Source organism: Phaseolus vulgaris, chromosome 1 (assembly GCF_000499845.2).
Source record: "Phaseolus vulgaris cultivar G19833 chromosome 1, P. vulgaris v2.0, whole genome shotgun sequence".
NCBI classification, from domain to species: Eukaryota; Viridiplantae; Streptophyta; class Magnoliopsida; order Fabales; family Fabaceae; genus Phaseolus; species Phaseolus vulgaris.
Genome location: NC_023759.2, coordinates 19,344,999 through 19,369,031, shown reverse-complemented (window position 1 = coordinate 19,369,031; position 24,033 = coordinate 19,344,999). Strand labels below are relative to the sequence as shown.

General features: G+C 33.9%; 1 protein-coding gene across 3 annotated transcripts in view; it reads left to right on the top strand.

The window, feature by feature from the left end:
* Positions 1-10,646: 10,646 nt before the first annotated feature.
* Positions 10,647-24,033, top strand: part of LOC137813747 (ATP-dependent DNA helicase At3g02060, chloroplastic) — a 29,557-nt gene continuing 16,170 nt past the window's right edge. For 2 of the 3 annotated variants that reach the window (XR_011081502.1, XM_068616161.1), the window contains exons 1-7: positions 10,657-11,365; positions 11,840-12,065; positions 12,165-12,410; positions 13,525-13,659; positions 13,754-13,878; positions 15,214-15,353; positions 18,626-18,696. Coding sequence is in view for 1 of the 3 variants with exons in the window: in XM_068616161.1 (XP_068472262.1) it covers positions 10,767-11,365; positions 11,840-12,065; positions 12,165-12,410; positions 13,525-13,659; positions 13,754-13,878; positions 15,214-15,353; positions 18,626-18,696 (1,542 nt within the window). In the remaining 2 variants the exon portion in view is untranslated. Of the gene's footprint in view, positions 11,366-11,839; positions 12,066-12,164; positions 12,411-13,524; positions 13,660-13,753; positions 13,879-15,213; positions 15,354-18,625; positions 18,697-24,033 lie in introns of all 3 variants that reach the window. The other variant, XR_011081503.1, reaches the window with a different exon arrangement.

The following is a 24,033-nucleotide window of genomic DNA, read 5'->3' as shown; positions in this document are numbered from 1 at the left end:
TTAATCTAAAGATTAAAATGTGTTTTAATCTATTAAAGTGGTTTCAATCAATTAAAATCACTAGTTAAAAAATCTTTATATTTCTGTCATTTAAAAAAGTGAAATTACAATAAATCAATTTCATTCTTTTTTTAAAACATTTTTGCTTAGTTAGAGTTTGAGATTAAACACATTTATTGGAGTTATCTTACTTTTTTTTTTCTAATGATTGAGATATTTTCTTAAAGTATTTAAATTTAAGCATAACTTTATTAAGATAAGTCAGTCTTATACGATCTCATACTAAAAATTTTCAAGTATGTTTTCATGATAAAAAAAATTATAATAATGGTGAAAACCAAAACAATATAAAACAACGCTATGATTCAATAAAACTTTAAAAATGCATTAAACACAACAAATTCTATAGATTGTATATCACTAAAGCATTAGACGATGATCTTATCATACAAGAGTTATATACTATATAGCATAGATACAGATATGGATATTGACACGACACAGATACGGACACGGAGATACGTATAATCTCTAAAATGTAGGACACGGAGACACAGATCTATATATTATATAATTTTGAATTATATAAATTGAAAATAAATATTTATGTGCAAAAGTATGTTTCAGATTCTTTTGGGAGCAGGAAGATATTTTTCATGACTGGTTCAAAAGAACTAATTCCTTATTTTTATAATCATAATAAAAATTTATACAATAAATTTGAGTTTTTAGAAAATTATTGTATTTATACCTTTTAAAATTGGGTTAGAACCGTGTTAGAATTTTAAAAAATCCAACAAATATCTTTTGAATTGAACGCTTCACCGATAAGTGTCCTACGAGTGTCGTATGAGTGTCGACACCGATACGTGTGTCTGACACGGATACGCCCATTTAAGAGAAGTGTATGAACCTCATAGGTTATATATCAAATGACTTATAAAGTTAGTAGACAATGTCTATAAAAGGGAACTCAATGGACTATACTCTCAAGCAAGAACATGTAACATAACAATTGGCTGACAATGCTCTCAAGACACACATTAGACGATACTCTGAGAAGAACATATGAAACATGAACGTTACATGGACCAAACGATTTTCAAATGAAAGTACCAGACAATGATCACGTGTTGATAAAGTGTAAGGGAAGTTTCCAAACTTATTCCTTTTACTTTATATGTGCTTAAATATGTTTATCAAATGTTTTCTGAACTCGTTTTAATTAAGCTAAATTATACAAATCATCCTTGATGAAAACACGGTATTTTAATTGAGATTTAAAAATGTTTTCAAATGAACTTCAATGAATATATCATGTGACCAAATTGTTCAATATTTGAAAACATTCATTGAGCAAAATTAATATGTTTTGAATGATTAATGAAAGATATTTTATGCATTGATTTCAAATACATTTGTGCTTAATTGTAATTCAAATATGTATTTTAAAAGCATTTAGAAAAACACGTCTTAAATATTAAAATCGTTTTCGAAATTTCATGAAATATATTCAAGAGAAATTGTGATTATATTTAAAAAGAGTTATTATGTATACACTTGAATATATTCATATTATATGTGAATTAATATTTGAGAATGGAAAGTATTGATAATTCATATCATATTCTAAGATCTTAAGAGATTATTGTTTAGTGATATATTTGCTTTAACATATTGATGATTGTGTTTACGAAAAGTGTATCATGTTAGAAGTAATAAATTTTCCCTAAGGACGGATATCGAACCCATAAGGAACAATTCTAAAATCTCAAGTATAATATTCACTAAATATAAAACAATGTGTAAAATTTTGTTGGAAAGTTGGTTGTATTGTGAATTTGCAAGAAAATAAATAAAGTAAAGTAAAAGATTTGTATGAGTCAAATGCGAAAATTGGGATTGAGGTTCATCCTTCTTACTCGTTTGTATTTTTTCAAAAAGCATATAATATTCAATCTTGATTGATACTTATGCACATATAAAAATCATTCATATCGATTCCTTGCATACAAAATTATTAAGAGAGTCTCCTAAATAGTGATTTCTCACATATTTATAAAAACTCCTTATCATTACGAACAAATGTTATAAAGCAATTAACATTTTAAGTCTATTCCTAGCGTTCAAATATGTTAAGCATTATTATTTAGGTCAGATGTTTTGAAGTACTTTCCAGTCAAATCTAAGGATCAAAATCATGAATAATTCAAGCTTTGAGAATAAAATGATAATACCAATCATCAATCAATAATTGAATATTATAGATAAATATCACCTCAATACATAAGAGTTTGAACAGACTACTCCCAATCTCAAAGGGAAGAATTAGCCACTCATGTTGGCCATTACAAGCATGGAAAGCAAGAAAAGAAGATCTAAGATGTTTATCCTTGACAATTGCCTTCTCTAGGATTTTCTATCTCTCTTTATTCTCCCAATGATGTCTTGGGTTATACTTCATGCCTTCTATTTAACCTAGTTGGACTTAAGCCAGGTGACATCTCACTGAAGCAAGTTATTACTTTTTTAAGCGATTTTGACGAGAAAAAACTCAACTTCACTGGAGTGAACTCGCTTGGGCGAGCCTTGGGTTAGTCTTGGACAAGTTCCTTTGGAGTGATCTTCCTTGGACGAGTTTGAGCGAGTTTTGGGTGAGTTTGAACAAGTTTAGGGCGAGTTTAAATGAGTTTTGGATGAGATTTCAATGTTCCAACTTTGTCTTTTTATCTTGTCCATTCTCATTTAACCCTTTCATCTCCATTTTTCTCTAGAATCCTGGAATTAACAAAAAATTGGGAATAAATTGTTCTCATTCATCTTATAATCACAAAATATGTAAATAGGTTTAAATTCCTAAATTAGGGATTGAATTATAGTTATTTTATCAATAAAAAATCATAAGTACCTCTTATAATATGAAATATTACTGAATTATGGCGTTGATCACATATTGAAAATATCAATATCACTGGTAATCACAAAGGTTTCTAAATGTGATTTTAGGAACCATCAAGACAAAGAGGATAACATGCACAAGTTTTCTTATTGAGCGTCTAACAAACATAATAAAGTTATTACAGAGCGAGATTCATGGGAAGGAATTGAAGACATTCAAAGTTGTTGCAAATAACAAAGAGAATGAGCATTAAAGACGCAAGCCAGAACTTTCCATAATTACCGTCAAATGCAACAAAGATCAAGTGGAGAACAAGATTCAAATCAAATTCAAGATAACATCCAACGTTCAAATCCACAACGCGATTAGAAATAAGTTCAAAAAGCATTAAAGACAATTATAGATGACAATTATAGATGGCAAAGATCTGTAGATATCAACAAGCAAAAGTTTCCATATTGGGTGTCTACTGCATTGAAGTTGATTATCAAGATGACAGTTCAACTTAATATCAAGTCACACAAATATGAATGATCAACATTCACATCAAAAATCATAAAGGAAATAATTCAAATTGTTTCATATGCTCAAAGACACACATAATATAATGAAAGAAAAAGTTGTCATATTCAGCATCAAACGTGGAGAAGATGATGAACAAATGCATGAATGAAGGATACCCAAAGATTACAGTATTAATGAATCAATGTTCACATTGAAATTGAAAGAAGAAACAATTCAAATACAATTAAAGTCCAAGACGCAGAATAATCAATGAAGAACAAATATTTCTATATACATTGTACAATGACTATGTGAACAAAGAGAAGAATTAAAGTTTCAATGGTCACAATCAGAAAACTATATAAAGACTTTGAAAGTGAAAAAGACATAAACAAACAAGTGTATACATATCATAGAGAATTCATAAAGTGTATAGCCTTTATGAGAAAAATGAATTATAATCAACTTTGTAAAGAACTTCTTGGAATATAGTTCAAACTATTCCAAAATGAATTCTAAATTGTTCCAAAAACTTCATTCCATAATGATAAATTTCATTAGACGATGTTCAAAAATACATAATATAGAATAGTTCAAAATCATTTTTGGACTATCAATTTCAGAGATGGAAATCTAGAATCCTCTTTTAAAGAGTTAATTTTTTTTCTAGATGGCATGTTTTAAAGGTACTTTTATTACTATTTTGAATATTGACTCGCTAAAATCTTGTTAAGGTTCATAGACCGTCTAACTACGCCAGACCATACAATATAAGGTATGCAACTTTTAGCATATGTGGTGGCTAGTCTTAGTAGAATGTTTGAGAGGATTGATTGTTGTGTGGATGGTTGCATGCTCTTCTATGATAATGAATACGGTAAAAATGATGGAGCAATGCTTGAATGCAAATTTTGTCATAAGCCAAGGTATTATCACCATAACACGGGAGAAAGTAACAAAAAACTAGTTCCTGTAAAGGCAGTGTTCTATTTGCCAATAATTCCACGGTTGCAAAGAATGTATGCTTTAACATAGACTGTGGGAGAAATGACATGGCACTATCATGATAGAAGCACTAATGGAGTTTTGCGTCATCCATGTAATTGTGAGGCTTGGAAACACTTCGATAGAGTATATCCCAATTTTTCTGTGGAGATATGCAATGTGCAATTGGGCTTATGCTCTAATGGTTTTAACCCATATGTGGAAGCATCAAATGCACCATATTCATGTTCCCAATAATTGTAACCCCATACAATCTTCCTCCAAAAATGTGCATGTCTAAAAACCTTATATGTTTTTGAGTTGTCTCATACTAGAGGCATTCAATCCAAAGGCTAATATTAATGTATTTTTAGAGCCCTTATAGACGACTTGAAGAAATTGTGGAGTGGTGTCCCAACATACGATATTTCAAGAAAACAAAACTTCATGATGAGGGAAACATATAATGTGGACGATTAATGATTTTCCTGATTAATGTATGTTGTCTGGATGGGGAACTCATGGTAAATTGGCATGCCCATATTGCATGGAGCATTCGAAGGCATTTAAATTACATCATGGGGAAAAATTATTGGTTTGACTCACATCGTAGATTTTTGCTGAAGGATCATGCATTTAGGATGAACAAGAATGCGTTCAAAAAGGGGAAAGTTGACATGGATGCCCACCACCGAAGTTGAACCTACAAAAGTTTGGAATAGAGTGAAGACTTATCCTAAAGTAACTGAGAGTAGTGTGCAAAGAATACATGGTTACGGGAAGTGGCATAACTAGACAAAAAGAAGCATCTTTTGGGATCTTCCATATTGGAAAGACAATATATTAAGACATAATCTTGATGTTATCTATATTGAAAAAAAATTCTTTGATAACATCTTTAACACTGTCTTGAATGTGATTGGGAAGACAAAGGACAATGAGAAAGCACGAACGAACGAACTTAAGTTTGTATTATAGGGGAAGAGACTTGGAACTGAAGTCACATCCTCATGGAAAGATGTTCAAGCCAAAAGCAAATTACACACTTGCAACCGAGCAAATAAAACATGTGTGTCAATGGTTAAAAGATCTTAGAATGGCTGACGAGTATTCTTCCAACATGGCTATAGGTGCTGATATCAACAAGGGAAGGATGCTTGGGATGAAAAGTCATGATTGTAATGTACTCATGGAATTCCTACTTCCCATAACATTTAGTTCGTTACCAACTCATGTTGTAAATCCCAATATCGAGGTAAGTCGTTTTTTCAAAGATTTGTGTTATACGACACTAAAAGATGATGACCTTACTAGGATGAAACAAAACATTCCAATAATTCTTTGTAAGTTGGAAAGAATATTTCCCCTTGCATTTTTTTATTCTTTGGAACATCTCACTGTCCATCTAGCATATGAAGCAAGACTCGGTGGACCTGTCCATTAAAGGTGGATGTACCCATTTGAAAGGTAATAATAAGAGCTATTAGTCTTTATAAAATGTGAAGTATAATTATCAATCATAACATATTTCTTTGATTATAGATTCATGGGATATGTTAAACGATCAATGAAGAATAAGGCTAGGGTAGAAGGATCTATTTGCACATCTTATTTGCATTGTGAGACAACTCATTTTTGTTCACACTATTTCAACAACTTTATGTTAAGACCACAAAATAGTATAAATGAAGTCGAGATTGAAAGTGAAAGTCTTCCATCAATGTTATCGGTCTTTGACCAACCTGGACATCATTCTTGAGGGAGTTCACACGTTGGTTAAGTGATGAAGGATTGAACTCAACTCTTGTTCATATTTTGATCAACTGTAATGAAGTTAAACCATACCTTGAGTAAGTCTCATGCAAGAGTTTATTTTAAAACATTGTCATTCATTCATTAAGTTATCGCTAACCTAATACATTGACACCTATTGGCAACTCCTTATATTCTAATGAAATTATTGAATCAAATTCTTTGGCTTGTATACATGCAGGTTTCCCTTTGTGGTTTAGGGGACAAGTATGTATCTTCAAATTCTATAATTTACTTTTTGTTGATTTTTTTAACCATTTCATCAAAATTTAATGACATTGATACATTTATAGGTTCATAAAGAGCCTTTAAGTGTGATGAACCAACACTTAATAGATTTATCACTTGGTCCTTTAAGGTGGATAAAAGAAAGGCACACATTCTTTGTGAATGGGTTACAAATTCCACACTCATGCATGGAGCGAGGAAAAAAAAACAATAAATAGTGGGGTTCATGTAAAGGGCCTTATAGAAGGTGGTAAGGATGATTTCTATGGTGTGATTCAACACATGTATGAGGCGAAGTACAATTCTTCAACCTTAGATAAAAAAGTTGTATTATTTTACTGTGATTAGTTTGATCCATCAACAAGAGGTACATGAGTGGATTCCAAATATGGTATTGTGGATATTCAAATGGATAAAATATATGTGCCAATTGATCGTTTTATCATTGCACATAATATTCGACAAGTATATTATGTACCATATCCAACATCACGTGGCTGGTGTGTTGCAATCTAAACGAAGCCCAAATGTCATCAGACATGGCATATATATAGATGTCATCAAGAGATTGTGATCAATCATCACCGAGTGCCAATAAAAGATATGGAAAGAAACATTATGTGATAAAATTGTTATCACGAATAAACAACCTAAATCCATTATCCACTCAACTCATTATACCTACTCCATCTTCAATTCATGAATCTACTCCATCAGTAGAAAATGCTATTGCATCCACACCATCTCCACATGTTGCTATTGGATCCACCTCATTACTAGCCAATGTTAATGCATCCACCCTGCCAGTAGCAAATGCTACTGCATTGACACCATCTCCACGTGTTGTTGTTGGATCCACCCCATCAGTAGCAAATGCTATTGCATCCACACCATCTTCATCCGTCACGCCATCAATACCCGATCAATCCACCTCGTCCCTTTCTCCACATGTTGGTTCTAATGCATGAACCCCAAACCCAAATATTGCACCATCCCCACATACAAATGTCGCAGGGACACATTCATCTTCTACAACCAATAACTTAGAGGAGAAGGTCCTCTCAGTTGGTGATTGCCCTTTGATTCAGCATGGAAGAGGATAAGAATATAATAAATTTCAATTTATATAATTTACTATTATTTTCTTATAATTTTGACTAACTTTGGTTTGGTATTTAGGTTTTATCCATAAAAAAATTGCATTAAAGGTCATCACTGCCACCATTAAGCAACAATTTGGTGAGCCATGACTAACATGTGGGGCAATTCCAAAGGCTAATCGTGATCTATTTTTTCAAAGTTTTAAGGTACATGTTTTTTATTCCTTTTAAAAATGCTTAAATTTTACAATTTGGATTGATTATTCTTGTTGTTTTACAAAGGAAAGTCAAATGGAGGGTTGAGGATGAGGAAAAAGTTAAGAAATTTTTTTCATTCAAAGGCTTCTCATACCCTTTCACAGATGTTTAAAATGGTTCGCCAAGAAAACGACCTGAATGGATTGGAACTAGTGTTTGGAACAACCTCCTAGAAAAATGGAACATGTCTGTGTATCAATCAAAATGTGAACTAAAATGAATCGTTTATCCAAAAAAGGTGGATGTTTGCATATCGGAGGATCCATCAGCGTGCATGAACACGCGATTTGTTTGGTATGACTTCCCTATAAAATTTTATATTAATCTTTGATTAATTATTATTACCTCCTTAATTTATAAAATGTGTTTTTTTATAGATAAAAGAGCTTGGTCACTCGTTCCATGTTGATGAAGTGTCTCAACAAACACATATACGTAAGAACACTGTGGATTTTGTTGATGATAGATCGAGGCAGACACATGTTAGTTTTTTTCAACTTTTTTGTACATGTACATTAATTACTATTTTATAACAAATATTTATGATTTCAACAGAAAGATTTTGAAAGTAGATTCTCTCGAGCATTACTTGAGTCACCATCTGTGCGTACCTCGATATCTACTCCATTAGATTTTACTGAGGAGGAAAGATTAAGAAATAATTGTTGGCTAGAAGCTGCAGGTGGGAGGTATAAGGGACGAATGTACGAGGTTGGACGTGTCGATCGTCAGGACCACTGTGTTGATCATTACTTACAACAAACACAAACATCTTTTAATAAGAAAGTTGATTCAGAAGAAATTGTTGAACTTAGACAACAACTATCAACAAATGAGGAGCAGATTCGACACATGAATTCCCAATTTCAATAATTTCATGATCTTATGATTCAATATCTATCGCCTGAAGTAGTAGCGGTTGCACAACATATTTTTCAGCAACTAAATACTCAACAACCAAGTACTCAACAAAATCATATTCAAGATAATGATCAAGTGCAATGACATCAATGATGATCAACAACACAATTCACCTACTAAAGATTATAATAATTATTAGTTTGTTAAAAACTTTGTAATGACTTTAATTTCTTTTTATTAGATGTTTTCTTTAGTTTGAATGAATTACATTTGAATATTTTGAACATTTGAAAATAGTATTCTATCATGCTTTTGAATATATGTCCTGGTCTGAATGTTAATGAATATATGTCTCTGAATGCTTTTGAATATATTCAGGTATGGAAGAAAAGGTTTTCAATACCTTTAGGTGTTAAAAAAAAAATAAAAATTACAGTTACATACAAATTTTTCAGTATGTAATACATTAGTAATTACATATGAATATATTTGTATCTAAATACATATGGATTTTGAATCCGTACGTAACAGTTACCTACAACAGTTTTACATACGAATTTTTTTTCGTATGTAACTATGTTTTACCAATTTTTCTTGTAGTGTCAATTGACAACTTAGATGAACAATGTTCAATTGCAATATCTTTAAAGCTTAATCGAGTCCATATTACATGCACTGATTTAAGTGGTATGCTACCCACACCAAATGAAGTCAATTGACACACACACGAAAGACCATGAATACATGTAAGAATACATCAACCACATCTATTTTTATCAAAGCCCACATATTTAACTTTAACAAGCTCTTTGGCAATAAAGTTTAAAACATATTTAGACACAAAACCTACCAATTTTTTTGTATGATCTAACCTTAAATCGATGTCCACCACATAAGGCTCTTTTGAAATGAAGCTTTGATTGCATTATGTTATAAAGTAATTATCTTTCACCGCTCCACTACAACACATTTTTGGTGTCTGTTCCAAAGTTTTACAACGTTTAATTTATTCTCTTAATTACTAAAAAATAAGAGCAGACATGAATAACAAGGATATAAAGTTGAGTAAATTTGTAAATATTAGTAATTTTTATAGATTAAGAATGAATATATGAATCGGTATCTAGTATTGATTGACATAAAAATAATTTCAATAATATCTAATTTAATTAATATTGATATCCAAATAAAATAGTAATTTCAATTTCATATTGAAAATAAATAACATTATTAGAATAGATATTCATTCTAAAATCATGCAGTAATGAATTAATTTTCTATAACATAAACATTCATCTTTCCAATAAAATAGAATAATTTGAAGTTAAATATTGATGAATAGCATTGAAAAGCACTTCATGATAGACTTAAAGTAAGAGATTTCAGGTGTTCCAATACATTCAACATTATTATTGCAACAAATTCATTATTATTTTTTCAGTTAGTATTATTATTGTAGTAGTAAGGGGCTAAGAAGATATATGACAATTAATTTTTCTTCTTAGATCACATTTCCTTTTTTTTTTTGGCTTTTGGGTTTTAACTTTCGGTAAAAAATACACCTGTATAAAATTGTCCGACAACATGACTATTCGGTAGATGAGTCGCACTTAACAGTATAATCATAAAAATAATATAATTTATCTTGATGTATTTATTCCAATTCTGGGATCGATACTAGAAATTATAGGATCGTCGCATCTAATCGGTATAATTATTATTATAATTAACAAATGGTCCTGAAAAAAATATTTAAGATTACAAATGTTAGAATTTGTAATTACATTTTTAAATTAGAAATTCTGAAAATGGTTTATGAATTTTTTAATTCAGAGTTAGTATAGAGAAAATATCTGAACACCAAATTGTGAGCAGCAATTTGTTGGCATTACTCCCTCCACAGGCTTCTCTCTTTGAAACGATGGTGGTTACATGATATCACAACACTAACATTCTTCAAATATATATATATATATATATATATATATATATATATATATATATATATATATATATATAAGAAGATAAACCATCTTTCTTCCATACAACAAAACCCCACCAAAACCTTCATCTTCTTTTCAAACTCTTCTTCCCCAATGTCATTCTGAACACACATCCACATGGCTTCTTCTTCATCTCTCCTCCCAAGGCCACAACTTCGCACACCCCTCATCTCCAAGCTCAACTCTTTCCCAAGAGCATGGAGTCTCTTCATCCTCACACACCCTACACACCCCAAACACGGAAACAAGCAAAAGCTGTCACCTTTCACCATCAGTGCAGTATACACCCCACGTAGCACCTACACGCCTTCCACACCCTCAAAAACGGAACCCCGCAACGACCCCATCTCCGTCCTCAACGAGAGGATTCGCCGCGAGTACAGCAAGAAAGAGGTTTTCAGAACAGTGATGAACTCAGAGGAAGCGGGGAAGTACATGCGGATGGTGAAGGAGCAGCAGCAGAAGGGGTTGCAGAAGTTGAAGGGAGATAGGGAGAAGAAAGACGGGGTCTTCAGCTACAGGGTCGACCCTTACACGCTCCGTTCTGGGGACTATGTTGTGCACAAGAAAGTGGGAATTGGGAGGTTTGTTGGGATGCGGTTTGATTCTGGTAAGAATTCTTCAGAAGCCACTGAGTATGTTTTCATCGAGTATGCTGATGGCATGGCAAAACTACCTGTCAACCAGGCTTCCAAAATGCTCTATAGATATAGTCTGTGAGTTTTTTTATCCTGCATTCTTCTTTGTTGTTTGTTGAGTCAAATGTGGAGGTGATGATGCTGAACTTGACTTAGGCCGTGATTGGATAAACTTTTCATTAAGCACTTATCAGAGAAGAAAATAAGAAGGTAAAATCAGTTAAAATTAGCTTATGTATAAGTTAAAATAAAGTTTTGGAGAAACTAAGCGAGATAGTTTGTGTAAAGGTTGAGGTGCATAAGGTGATTCTAACTTGTAGGAGAAACTTAATTCATTTGAACTTTTCTTCTTTCCTAGTTAAAATGATCTTTTGGAGAAATTAAACGAGAGAGTTTGGATAAAAAATTGTAGTTCCTAAGTTGATTTAACTTATTCATTTTACTTTCTCATTTTCTTCTATTGCAAATGCTTTATCATAAGTTTATTCAAACATGGACTTAGTTGGCTTTGTAAATGCTGTTGTGTGAAGTGTGGTGTGCTTGCATTTCTAGGCCAAATGAAACCAAGAAGCCTAGGACATTGAGCAAGTTGAGTGATACTGCCGCATGGGAGAGAAGAAAGGTTAAGGGTAAGGTCGCAATACAGAAGATGGTTGTGGACCTGATGGAACTCTATCTACAAAGGCTAAAGCAAAGAAGGCCTGCATATCTGAAGACTCCTGCCTTGTCCGAATTTGAAGCTCAGTTCCCTTATGAACCCACACCAGATCAGAAACAGGTGACATTGTAATAAATTCTATGTCCTTTGGAGGAAGAGGATTAATTGATTGTGGTTTTTCGTTGCAATTTTATCTCTTCTGAGTGCACATTCTTGTAGGCATTTATTGATGTTGAGAGGGATTTGACGGAGCAAGAAACACCAATGGACAGATTAATTTGTGGAGATGTTGGTTTTGGTAAAACTGAGGTTGCAATACGTGCTATCTTCTGTGTTGTCTCAGCTAAAAAACAAGCGATGGTTCTGGCACCAACAATAGTTCTAGCAAAACAACATTTTGATGTTATTTCAGAGCGATTTTCTGTATACCCTGATATCAAGGTTGGGCTATTAAGCAGGTTCCAGGTACGATTGAGTAATTTTACTACTCAGTTAAATTCATCTAGTCGTTAGTCTTGCACAGTACAAAATAGAATTTTCACTAATCCAATCCAATTAAACTTCTTTGATAGTCAAATAATAGTATATTGTTAAGAAATGCTCTCTAATGATATGATAATCCACTTGAATCAGCATCAGAATATTTGAACTATCCCATAGATTATAACCATGCCCTGAGCTTAATAAATGCAAGTTTATGAGTATTGTAACATTTCCTGGCGCTAAAGACACAATTGCTATTTATTGGATAAACGTGACAGCCTTTTAGTATCTACCTTGTGTGAAATACCCTATCCAGAACATCACCTTGGTAGTGTCTGGCTTTATCTATTTGTACCTTATTGCATATGCAAACTATTTTGTCCCTATGACTGTGATACTATTTTACTATTAGAATGATTAGTTTAATTTCTTGTGCATGGACTAAATATATACTTAAATTAGTTAGTCAGCAATCATAAATCATTTACACCTCTAATTGTTGTTGGTGTTTTGGTGTACATTTCTATCCTTTTTTTTTTAATTATGAACTAATGTCTATATTAGAGAGTTATTGCAGTTATCCTCTTATTATTCATAGATATATGAAGTATGTCACTTTATTTTGCTTGATGTATCTATTTTGTCCCTCACCTACATTATTTTTATGCGATGATCCATCTAGGTTTCTTTCTCCTGAATTGGCAAATGCATTTTATCATGCTGTTTATGAAGGCTATCGTATGCTTAATCTGTTGATCAATCCGAAACTTCTCTATGATTTGCAGTGGTGAAAGTGACAATGATTCTATGGTTATGTATTATTGCCCTTATTTGCCAGCATAATAAATTCAATACTACATAGTATTATATTATTCAAAAGAAACTGGATGTGTTGCTCCTCCTTTTTCATCCTACAAACTTTTCTTATAAAATGGAAGCACATGGACGTTGTAGGAACTTGAAATTTGGAAAATTATAGGTCAAACAAATATGAGCTAGGTGGATATTTATAGTAACATGGTCTTCTAGGTGGATATTTATGAATAACTTACAAGTTCTATCAGTTTTAGATTATGTCACCTGCCTCAACTTGCAGACCAAAGCTGAGAAAGAAGAGAATTTGGACATGATTAAGAATGGTAGCCTGGATATTATAGTTGGAACTCATTCACTCCTAGGAGATCGTGTTACATATAACAATCTTGGTCTGCTTGTGGTTGATGAGGAGCAGGTTTACCAATTATCTGGAATTCATATTTTATTTTTTTTAATTAGAATGGCACTCCCCCCTCCTTCCTTACTGGGCTACAATTTATTGCTTGCAGAGGTTTGGTGTCAAACAGAAGGAGAAGATTGCTTCTTTTAAAACTTCTGTGGATGTACTTACTTTATCCGCAACCCCTATACCACGAACTCTTTATTTAGCATTAACAGGGTTTCGTGATGCCAGGTACGGTAACTAGTCTTTCTTCAAATTATGAAGGAAGATTCATTGTGTTTGATTAACTTGGTATTGAACAGAATCTTGTGCTGAACCTGTCTTGCACATTGTTGGAAAAAAATTCTAAAATATCTGGTTGCTGAAAAAGGATGTAGAGTGGTGCATGTTTTATCGATGTCTGTGTCTGTGAGTGGGTCCACGAGATGTAGTGAGGGTACTACAGTGAATTATGATATAATTGATTTTCCAAATTACGGTACATTAGCATATGTTTAAGTTTCTTTACTAGAAGTTTGTTTAAGTTGAGATTTGGTTCATTAGATATTAAATTAAACCATTCATTAGCCTAACCTGATTGGTTAGGCTTTTGGAAGAGTTAGTTCTGACACAGTATTAAAGCCTCTATGACCACCAAATGATTATGAGTTTGATTCAACCTGCCCACATTGTTCTAAATGAGAAGTTAAATTTTAGCCCAAGGTAGAGTTGCTTGTGAATTAGCCACTAAGTATAAAACCATTCACAAGCCTTCATCTGATGACTAATGCTTCCTTGATAACTTAAACTTTTGAGAGTTGTTTTTTTGATAACTCTTTTAAGCTGCCTATGCTGCCCACGCTGAGGATGTATTTTATTCTAAAAACTAGAAAAAAAAGGAGGCTAAGTCACAATATATGTATAGAAAAGGGATAATGTATCACTCTAATATCTCTTATATTTGAAGGCTAAGTTATTCCCTCTGTCCCCAACTGCTTTTCCTCCTAAAATTGTGTATAACAGGATATCTGTAATGTTAAATAAGAAAAATATAGAGTGAAAGGAATAAATATGCAATGCAACTATCTTAGTTATCAGCGAGTTGGTTCATCAATTCAGTAGAAAAAATGAAAAATTAACTTAAACATGGTTGAATGTAATGGGCTTAGCCCATAGTTTCTGTTATTTTGTTATTATTTCCATCTATAAATAAACAACCCTATGTCTATATTTTACACAAGGGATATTAATCTTATATTTATTTTCTTTATTTTTAATATGGTATCAGAGCTTTTAGGAGCTCTGGCCATTCCTTTTGCTTCTCTGTTCTGCTCCTTATTCTTTCACCATGGCAAGACGAGGGCAGAACGGGAAACAGTTCCTAAATGTGCGTAACAGTAAAATTGGTCTTAACATTTTTTACCCCCTTAATCTTCTGGTTCTAGTTTTGAGCATTGTACTTTGTTAGGCACTTAGATGGGAACTTCATTTGTTGCATGTTTGGCTCTTCCTATTGAAATCAGGACTAATCAAACCTCTGAGCTTAAGTATAATGCTAGACATGATTTCTATTAATCTCTGTTTCAGTTTAATATCAACACCACCTCCAGAAAGAGTTCCTATAAAGACTCACCTTTCTTCATTCAGTGAGGACAAAGTAACGTCAGCCATCAAGTATGAGCTTGATCGTGGTGGTCAACTTTTTTATGTTCTGCCACGTATTAAAGGTGATTCTCAGCTACTAATTTCTATACAGACATCTGTGTGTAAGCTTATGTATTGTCCAAGTCTGAAAATAAGACCTATCATTACCTTATGCAATGACTTTTAGTTTGACAGGAAAAGCTGTTGTTCATTTTACTCTAATGGCTGATTATTTTTGAGTGTTCTGTGGATAGGGTTTTCATTTGTGATGAAAAAAGAAGAATGTTTTGAACAGATAAAACTGATTAATGCACCAAAATGATATAAGAGGAAAAGAAAAGAAAAACTGTTAGAGGAGAAAAGGAAAAAATGATTGACGATACTATTTCATAAAATGATTCATAGCATACTTCTTTAACCTACAAACATATTTTCAAACCCTTTTTAGGGCCATACAACAACGTCTGTTCTGTTTATTACATTGCACATGCTTTCGTCTAAACATGCTTAAAAAAACTATCTGTAACAGCTTTGAATAATAAGGACCTTTTTTTTGTTCTTAAACGTAAAGTAAAGGTACCCTAATCTTAAGGATAGATCGGCTGCTGGTTTTTCTAAAACCTTCCAGAAAAGCTTACTCTGAAAATATACATGGTTTTTCCCTGTTGTATGTTGTGTGACTCACCAGGGAACCGAAATAGGTTAAGTATGCTGCACTATAGGCAAGCCCTGTCGTTGTAATCCCTGATCTCAATTTGCTGTGAGCTTGTGACAAATAAAGATTTTTATGGAAAGGAAGTGGAACATTCATGAGTTGGAACTTGGAAGGTAGAGTGCGGTAAAGTAACCTTAATAAATATAGATTGTCATCTGGCCAGCTGCAATCCCACTGTTACTTTCCTTTCTTTAATAGTTTACCTGCCTCCCAGAGTTTTAGGATCACTTTTTGTCACTTTACACCTAAAGAAATGACTAACTGATTAATATTTAAGGGAAAGAAATATTAAAACATTTTAAAGGAGAGGTGCAGTTAGGAACCTTCACAAAGAAGGTAAAACGCAGAAAAGAAATAGTGGGGGCAGTCCTTCAAAACTGTATTATTTCTCAGAAAACTTCCAAACCAACGTTTACAAATGAAAATACTTCCTTTCACACAGGACATTCTCTGTTAGAAAACAACAATCCTCCTTTTTCATCAACCCTTAAGAAAAGAATATATAGATTTCCTAAAAGAAAGCCCCCTTCCAGCAATTCTGTTAACAGCTAACAACTAACTAATTTTTAAATTTCCTTCTATAATAAAATTTCTACACCCTCTCATTATTCCCATTTCTATCATTACTCACCCCTGCCAAACTTGTCCTCAAGGTTGAATACTGGAAATTGGTCGCAGGCTAAAAGTAAGGGTGAGTATATCTCCTGATCAAATGATCGACGCCATCTAGCACCCTCTCCTAGAGGTTCAATTCTTAAATAGTATTTTTCCTAGCACAATTAACCATGTGCACTTATTATGAATGCAAACTGTTTCATTCAGTGCCTCGACAACACCTTTGGAATCATCCTCAAGTAACCTCCTATGAATCATTAGTTCCAATTGTCCATCTATGATGCTGAGCCCCCCACAACTCTATCTACCAAAATAGAAAATTCTACGCTTTTGTCTTTCAAGTAAATCCCAAGGTTGATTGGGTAACCAACACGTTGATTCACCTCCGAGTGCCAGTCTTTTCTATAGTCGAACACATTCACTGAAATTACATCCATTGTAATCACTATCAGATTTGGGCAGCATCACCAACCTTGGAGTAGTTTGCTTTAGAGCTATCCCATGCCTCCATAGCTGTCTTCATAAACATGTAAGCATCACTCACTTCGGGTGTCATGACATTCCACAACCATGACATTACCACCACATCTGTCTTGTCCCATGTTGCAAATTTGGGATCTGAAAATTTCTGAGTGTTGTCAATGAGATGATTTTCTTTGCCCTTCCCTTTTAGAAAGGTTTGGACAAAATGAGATCATTTTATGTAATTTTTCCCGTTGAATCATAACGTCAGTTGAATATTCTGCAGTTCAACCTACCCAAATTGTTTGATTGGTTAAGGCTTTTTTGTGTATTGGACATTTGGAGGTTTAAAGTTTGGCAATGCAGGCCTAGACTAGAAGGAATACAACATAAGAAAGAGAGGAATTTGCACCAATGCAGTATGCACTGATGATTACACAGGTTCCCAAGGATTTTGTAGCTCTGATTGTTCTGATTATTTCTATAGAAGAGCAATTGCTCTTGAATAGAATACAAAGAATCTAATTAAGTAAACTCCTAAATTATGATAGAAACAATCTATCCCTATAATTCACCATCAGCGATCCTGTACAATAAAAACAAAATGTTCAACCAGCCTATTAATTATGAAATATAATTAAATATGTACAAGGAAATATCCTATCCTTCATAGTGATGAAATTTAATTAATTCTTTGCAGGGGAATATTATCTTGAGCATATTCCTAGAGATTCTGACATTATCTTCAACATATTTGTAGGCATTCTGACAAAGAGTGTCCTGTGATACCATAAATTGCTGATGATCAGAATACTTGTGTAGCACTAGACAATTTATTGGAAAATTGCTGAAGTGTAGCTTTATAATATCTAGCTACCTTGATTAGTTTATTATTTATTTCTGTTTTTTTGGGGAATTTGCAAAAGCAGGTAGTGAACATAACAAAATCTTATTTTCACCATTTGTGAGAATTATTGTAAAGAAAAAATAAAGTGAAAACAAGGTGGCGAGCTCATTGTATTAATGAAGATAAATCAACACAAGATAAGCCAAAAAACACCCTAATAGAGTTTATGTGATTGTATATTAGCTTAAGTGTTTAAGTAAGTTTCTGTTGTAAGCAATAGATTAGTCTCTGCCAGCTGTAGTTACTTATGCCAGCTTCTGTTAATCAAACACACTCTAATTCTACACTTGCTTACATACTCTTGAAATCATTTTAGACATTAGAATTTATAAGAAACAACTGTAGAATGAACTATGCTGGTCATTTTGTCAGAGGAATGTGCATCCAGAAAACTTGCTATTTCAGTTCCTGAGAAGCCTGCTAATATATCAGTAATACATAGATGATAGAAACAAGTTGAACTAAGGTCTCATTATTGCAAATACGTTTAGTGCACATTTGGTGTTGCCCCTGTCAGAAAAAGTATTGTAGTATTACATGGCCATCACAGTCCTAAAAAGAGATTATCATGGTGTTGCTGTTAATGTATATATGCTAATATGTCTGATGTCTATTACAGCACTGAATCTGGTTTCTTAATAATTGTTGTGTTACAGGACTGGATGAAGTAATGACATTTCTTGTAGAGTCATTCCCGAATGTGGAAATAGCCATTGCCCATGGGAAGGTAGTTAACACTTACACCCTGTTTAAGGGTCTATTGCATGAAGAATGTTAGTTTGCTAAGGCGTGAAGATTGTTAGTTTTGGATGAATACGTTTACTCTGTAGCTCAGTGTGTTGGTGAATAGGCAATTATAAAAAATGGCAGTTATTTTGTATTTTGATACTCTTTCCATTCCAAAATAATAGTTTTTTAGATTTTTATTTTTTTCTGAAAATAGTATTGCTTTTAGCTTTTTAAAGCATTTTTCCGGCAATGCCTCAACAATATACTCACATTGAAAAGAGATACTAGATTAGTTGAAAAGTTAGAGATTTTGTCCTAATTTATATTAATTTAAAGGAAGGAGTTCTATGAAGAGATCTTTGTCTTCCCTGCTGTTTCCAGGTGGTGTTGCATAATCAGGAGAATTATGCTATAATTAAGTGCAGATTCCATTTTATATTTATTAGAACATATTTGTTAGTGATTTGATTTTATTTGATTTCTACAGTTTTAAACACCCATTATTTCTAGCTTTCATTACCTATTATTTCTTTCCTTAATTAGGTTGTAAAACAGTCTATTAAATAGAAACTGTAATCACATTTGGAAGATATCTCAGAAATATATTTCATCTATTTCTTTCCACTTCTTTCCACTTGGTATCAGAGCTCCTGATCTGGGAGACTCTGCTTCTGCAATTTTTTTTTAGCAGCCTTCATTGCTGTAATCATTTTCCTTGGCAGCCTTCACTGCTGCAATTTTTTTTTGGACAGCCTTCATTGCTGCAACTTTCTATTTTCCTTATCTTTTCTCCATTGACCACCACCACCACCTTGCATCATTGACCGTTACTGCCACCACCTTCCATCATTGACCGTTACTGCCACCACCATTGACCGTCGCCGACCACCACCACCGACCACCACCGCCGTCGCTCACCGGAAACTGCACCGCTCGCCGGAACTGCCACTACTCGCCGGAAGCTGCCGCCGGCCGCCGGAAACTGCCACCGGAAAAATTTTCCAGCGGATTTTTTTTGTGAACATGATCAAATTTTGCCAATCTGAAAGACTCAGTTGTGTTGAGCTCTCATGGACTCCCTTAGTAAGCCATCTAGCTATTGTTCCTTTACTATGAGTGGTAAGAGTTCTAGTTTTTTATCATTTAATGCTTTTAGTACTGAAAATATCTGGATTATAGACTCTGGTGCTACTGATCACATGACACCTCTTTCCTCTTCTTTTTCATCCTACACTGCTTTATCCGGTAACCCATATATTACTGTTGCTAATGGTTCCACTACCCCCATTAATGGTCGTGGTAACATTCACCTTCAACCTTCATTTCCTTTAAAAAATGTGCTTCATGTTTCCAAACTATCCAATAACCTCTTGTCTATTCAAAAGATTACCCAAGATTTAAATTGTGCAGTGGTATTTTTTCCTTCCCATTGTGTTTTTCGGGATCTTGCCACGGGGAAGACTATTTGAATTGCTAAAGAGCAGGGCGGGTTATATTATTTACAACATGAAGAAAGTAAAAAGTGTGCTAGACTACAGGCACACACTTCTAATCTTCAGCAAGGTCGTGAATCTTGGTCATCCTCTCAGATATGGCTTCAACACAAACGTCTTGGTCATCCTCCATTTAGTACCCTAAAGTCCTTATTTCCTGTTTTATTTACAAAAGTGTCTACTGAGTCATTTCATTGTGATGTTTGTTAGTTTGCTAAACACCATCGGACAACTTTTCCTCCCAATGGTAATAAAAGTTTTAAACCTTTTGATCTTATTCATTCAGATGTATGGGGACCTTCACCTATTCCTAATATCTCGGGTGCAAAATGGTTTGTTTCATTTATTGATGATTGTACTCGGGTTACTTGGATATTCCTCATGAAAGATAAGTTTGAAGTTTTTCACTTGTTTGTAAAGTTTTACAGAATGATTCAAACACAATTTGAAAGTCCAATTAAGAGATTGCGTTCTGATAATGGAAGAGAATATGTGAACCAAAACCTTTCCAAGTTCCTTGAGGAAAATGAAGTTGTTCATGAATTAACCTGTGTGGACACTCTTCAACAAAATGGGGTTGCTGAAAGGAAAAATCGTCATCTCCTTGAGGTTACTCGAGCTTTACTTTTCCAAACATCTGTTCCTAGATCTTACTGGGGGAAACAATCCTGACTGCCACTTATTTGATTAATAGATTACCCTCTCGGGTTCTAGAGGGTGTTCCTCCTATTCAGGTTATGACCACATTCTATCCTTCTATTGCCATGTTGAATAGTCTTCAGAATCGTGTCTTTGGTTGTCCTGCTTTTGTCCATGTTCATAGTCCTTATCGGGGTAAGTTAGATTCTCGCGCCATCAAATGTGTCTTCATTGGTTATGCCCCCAACAAAAAGGGGTACAAATGTTATCATCCTCAAAGTCGTAAAGTTTATATTTCCAAAGATGTCACCTTCCATGAAACAGGGTCTTTCTTTCCCAGTTCTCAGCTTCAGGGGGAGAGTATTCAAGAAGCTGAGGACCTTGAGTTGCCACCTTTTCCTTTGTTGCAGGATTTCGTTCTTACAGAGAATGACATAGACCCTATGCCAGCATCATTACCAGAGAAGAATAATGAGGACAAATACTTTGGGAAACAATATCAACGAAGGCAACAAGAACCCGTCCTGATCGAACAACAACTTCAATTGTCCGAACTGGAGGTAAGAACTCATACCTATGAGACTTTTGAGGACACCTTAAATGAAACTAACCTAGATGATTTACCTATTGCCTTAAGAAAAGAAAAAAGATCTTGTGCCAAATATCTTATATCCCAATTTGTGTCTACAGAAAAACTTTCTATGCAGCACCAGAGTTTTCTTTCAGCTATTGATTCTATCAGAATCCCTACATCGGTACAAGAAGCCTTAAAAGATGAGAACTGGATTCGAACCATGAATGAAGAAATGAGCACATTAGAGAGGAATGAGACTTGGGAGATTGTAGAGAGACCAAAAGATAAGAAAGTAGTGGGTTGTAGGTGGATATACACAGTTAAGTATAAGTTTGATGGCACACTAGATCGGTATAAAACAAGGTTGGTTGCAAAAGGGTACACTCAAACCTATGGGATCGATTATGAAGAGACTTTTGCTCCAGTGGCAAAAATGAATACAGTCAGGATTATTCTCTCCCTGGCAGCACACTTTGGTTGGGAAATGCATCAATTTGATGTTAAAAATGCCTTCTTGCATGGAAGCTTAGAGGAAGAAGTATACATGGAGATTCCACCTGGTTATGGTGTTGTTAATGAAGGGAATAAGGCGTGCAAACTTAAGAAGACCCTATATGGTCTTAAACAATCACCTCGTGCTTGGTTTGGAAGGTTTACTCAAGCTATGGTATCTTTGGGGTACCGACAAAGCCAAGGTGACCATACTCTGTTTATAAAACATTCTCAGAATGGTAAACTCACTCTACTTTTGGTCTATGTAGATGATATGATTATTACAGGTGATGATGAGATTGAAAAACAAAATTTGAGGGAGAGACTAGCTGCTCAATTTGAAATGAAGGATCTTGGGAAGCTGAAGTACTTCCTTGGGATAGAGGTTGCTTACTCGAGACATGACATCTTTATTTCTCAAAGGAAATACATCCTTGATCTTCTCAAAGAGACTGGTAAGTTGGGTTGTAAGCCCACTGGAGTGCCAAGAGAGCAAAATCATAGGATTGGGAATGATGAGGAAAACCCAAAAGTGGAGAAGACACAATATCAAAGACTTGTGGGAAAACTCATTTATCTATCACACGCTAGGCCAGACATAGTTTATGCAGTTAGTGTGATTAGCCAATTTATGCATGATCCAAGAGAAAGACACTTGCAGGCTGTAGATAAAATTATTCAGTACTTAAAAGCCTCTCCAGGAAAATGATTGCTATTCAAGAAGGGGGAAAACTTATCCATTAAAGTATATACTGATGCTGACTATGCAAGATCGATTGTTGATAGGAGATCCACCACAGGCTACTGCATGTTCTTGGGTGGAAATCTAGTGACATGGAGGAGCAAGAAGCAAAATGTAGTTGCAAGATCAAGTGCAGAGGCAGAATTTAGAGCCATGACTCAAGGGGTGTGTGAACTCTTATGGATGAAGATCATACTTGATGACCTAAAAATAAAATATGATGCTCCTATGGGCTTGGCGTGTGATAATAAGTCCGCTATCAGTATTGCACACAATCCGGTTCAAGATAGATCGACACTTTATTAAAGAGAAGTTGGATGATGGTCTTATAGTCACTGAGTACATCCCTTCAAGACTCCAATTGGCAGATATGTTTACTAATGGACTTCCCACAAAACAATTCGAGGATCTTACTTGCAAGTTGGGAATGATAGATATACATTCACCAACTTGAGGGGGAGTGTTGCATAATCAGGAGAATTATGCTATAATTAAGTGCAGATTCCATTTTATATTTATTAGAACAGATTTGTTAGTGATTTGATTTGATTTGATTTGATTTGTAAAGCTTTAAACACCCATTATTTATAGCTTTCATTACCTATTATTTCTTTCCTTAATTAGGTTGTAAAACAGTCTATAAATAAAGACTGTAATCAAATTTGTAAGATATCTCAAAAATATATTTCATCTATTTCTTTCCACTTCTTTCCACTCCAGGCATTGGTACGACCTACAATACAATCTACATCTATACTATATATTCTCGTATTCACTAAGCATTTACATTTATGAGATAATTCGAGAGATATTGCTACTGTCCTTAAATTATTGAAACAATCCTTTAGAGTTCTGCAGGCAGGAGCCTTTTCAATCTATTTGATATTAAATGTTAGATATATGATTTGAAAGGACGAAACATTGAAGATTCATGGTCACTTTGACAGTAAGAAAGTCCTAGGAATATCATTATGTATTTTGTTAGCTTCTGCAACATTCTGACTGACATGTTTACTAAGTCTCTCAACAGGTGTTGTATTTATAAAATTTGTAACAAGCTTGTCTCATATGATACATATGCTCCAACCTATGAGTGGGAGTGTTAGATATATGATATGATTTGATGGGGATATTTCTCTATAAAATCACATCCTATCTCCCTATTAATGTGATCAAGTCATATCTCTAAACCTTCCCCTCAAGATGGAGCATATCTATAAGATAAACTTGTTAAAAATGGTCAGAGGGCAGATATGGGTAGATGACACATTGACTGCCAAAAAAAAAAAATGTTTAAAGAAAGTAGCAGTTGCTGGAAAAAGAATTATTACAGGTCATGGCAATTGCTGGAAGAAAAAATTCTCAAAGGAAATGACAGTTGCTGGAAAGCAAAAA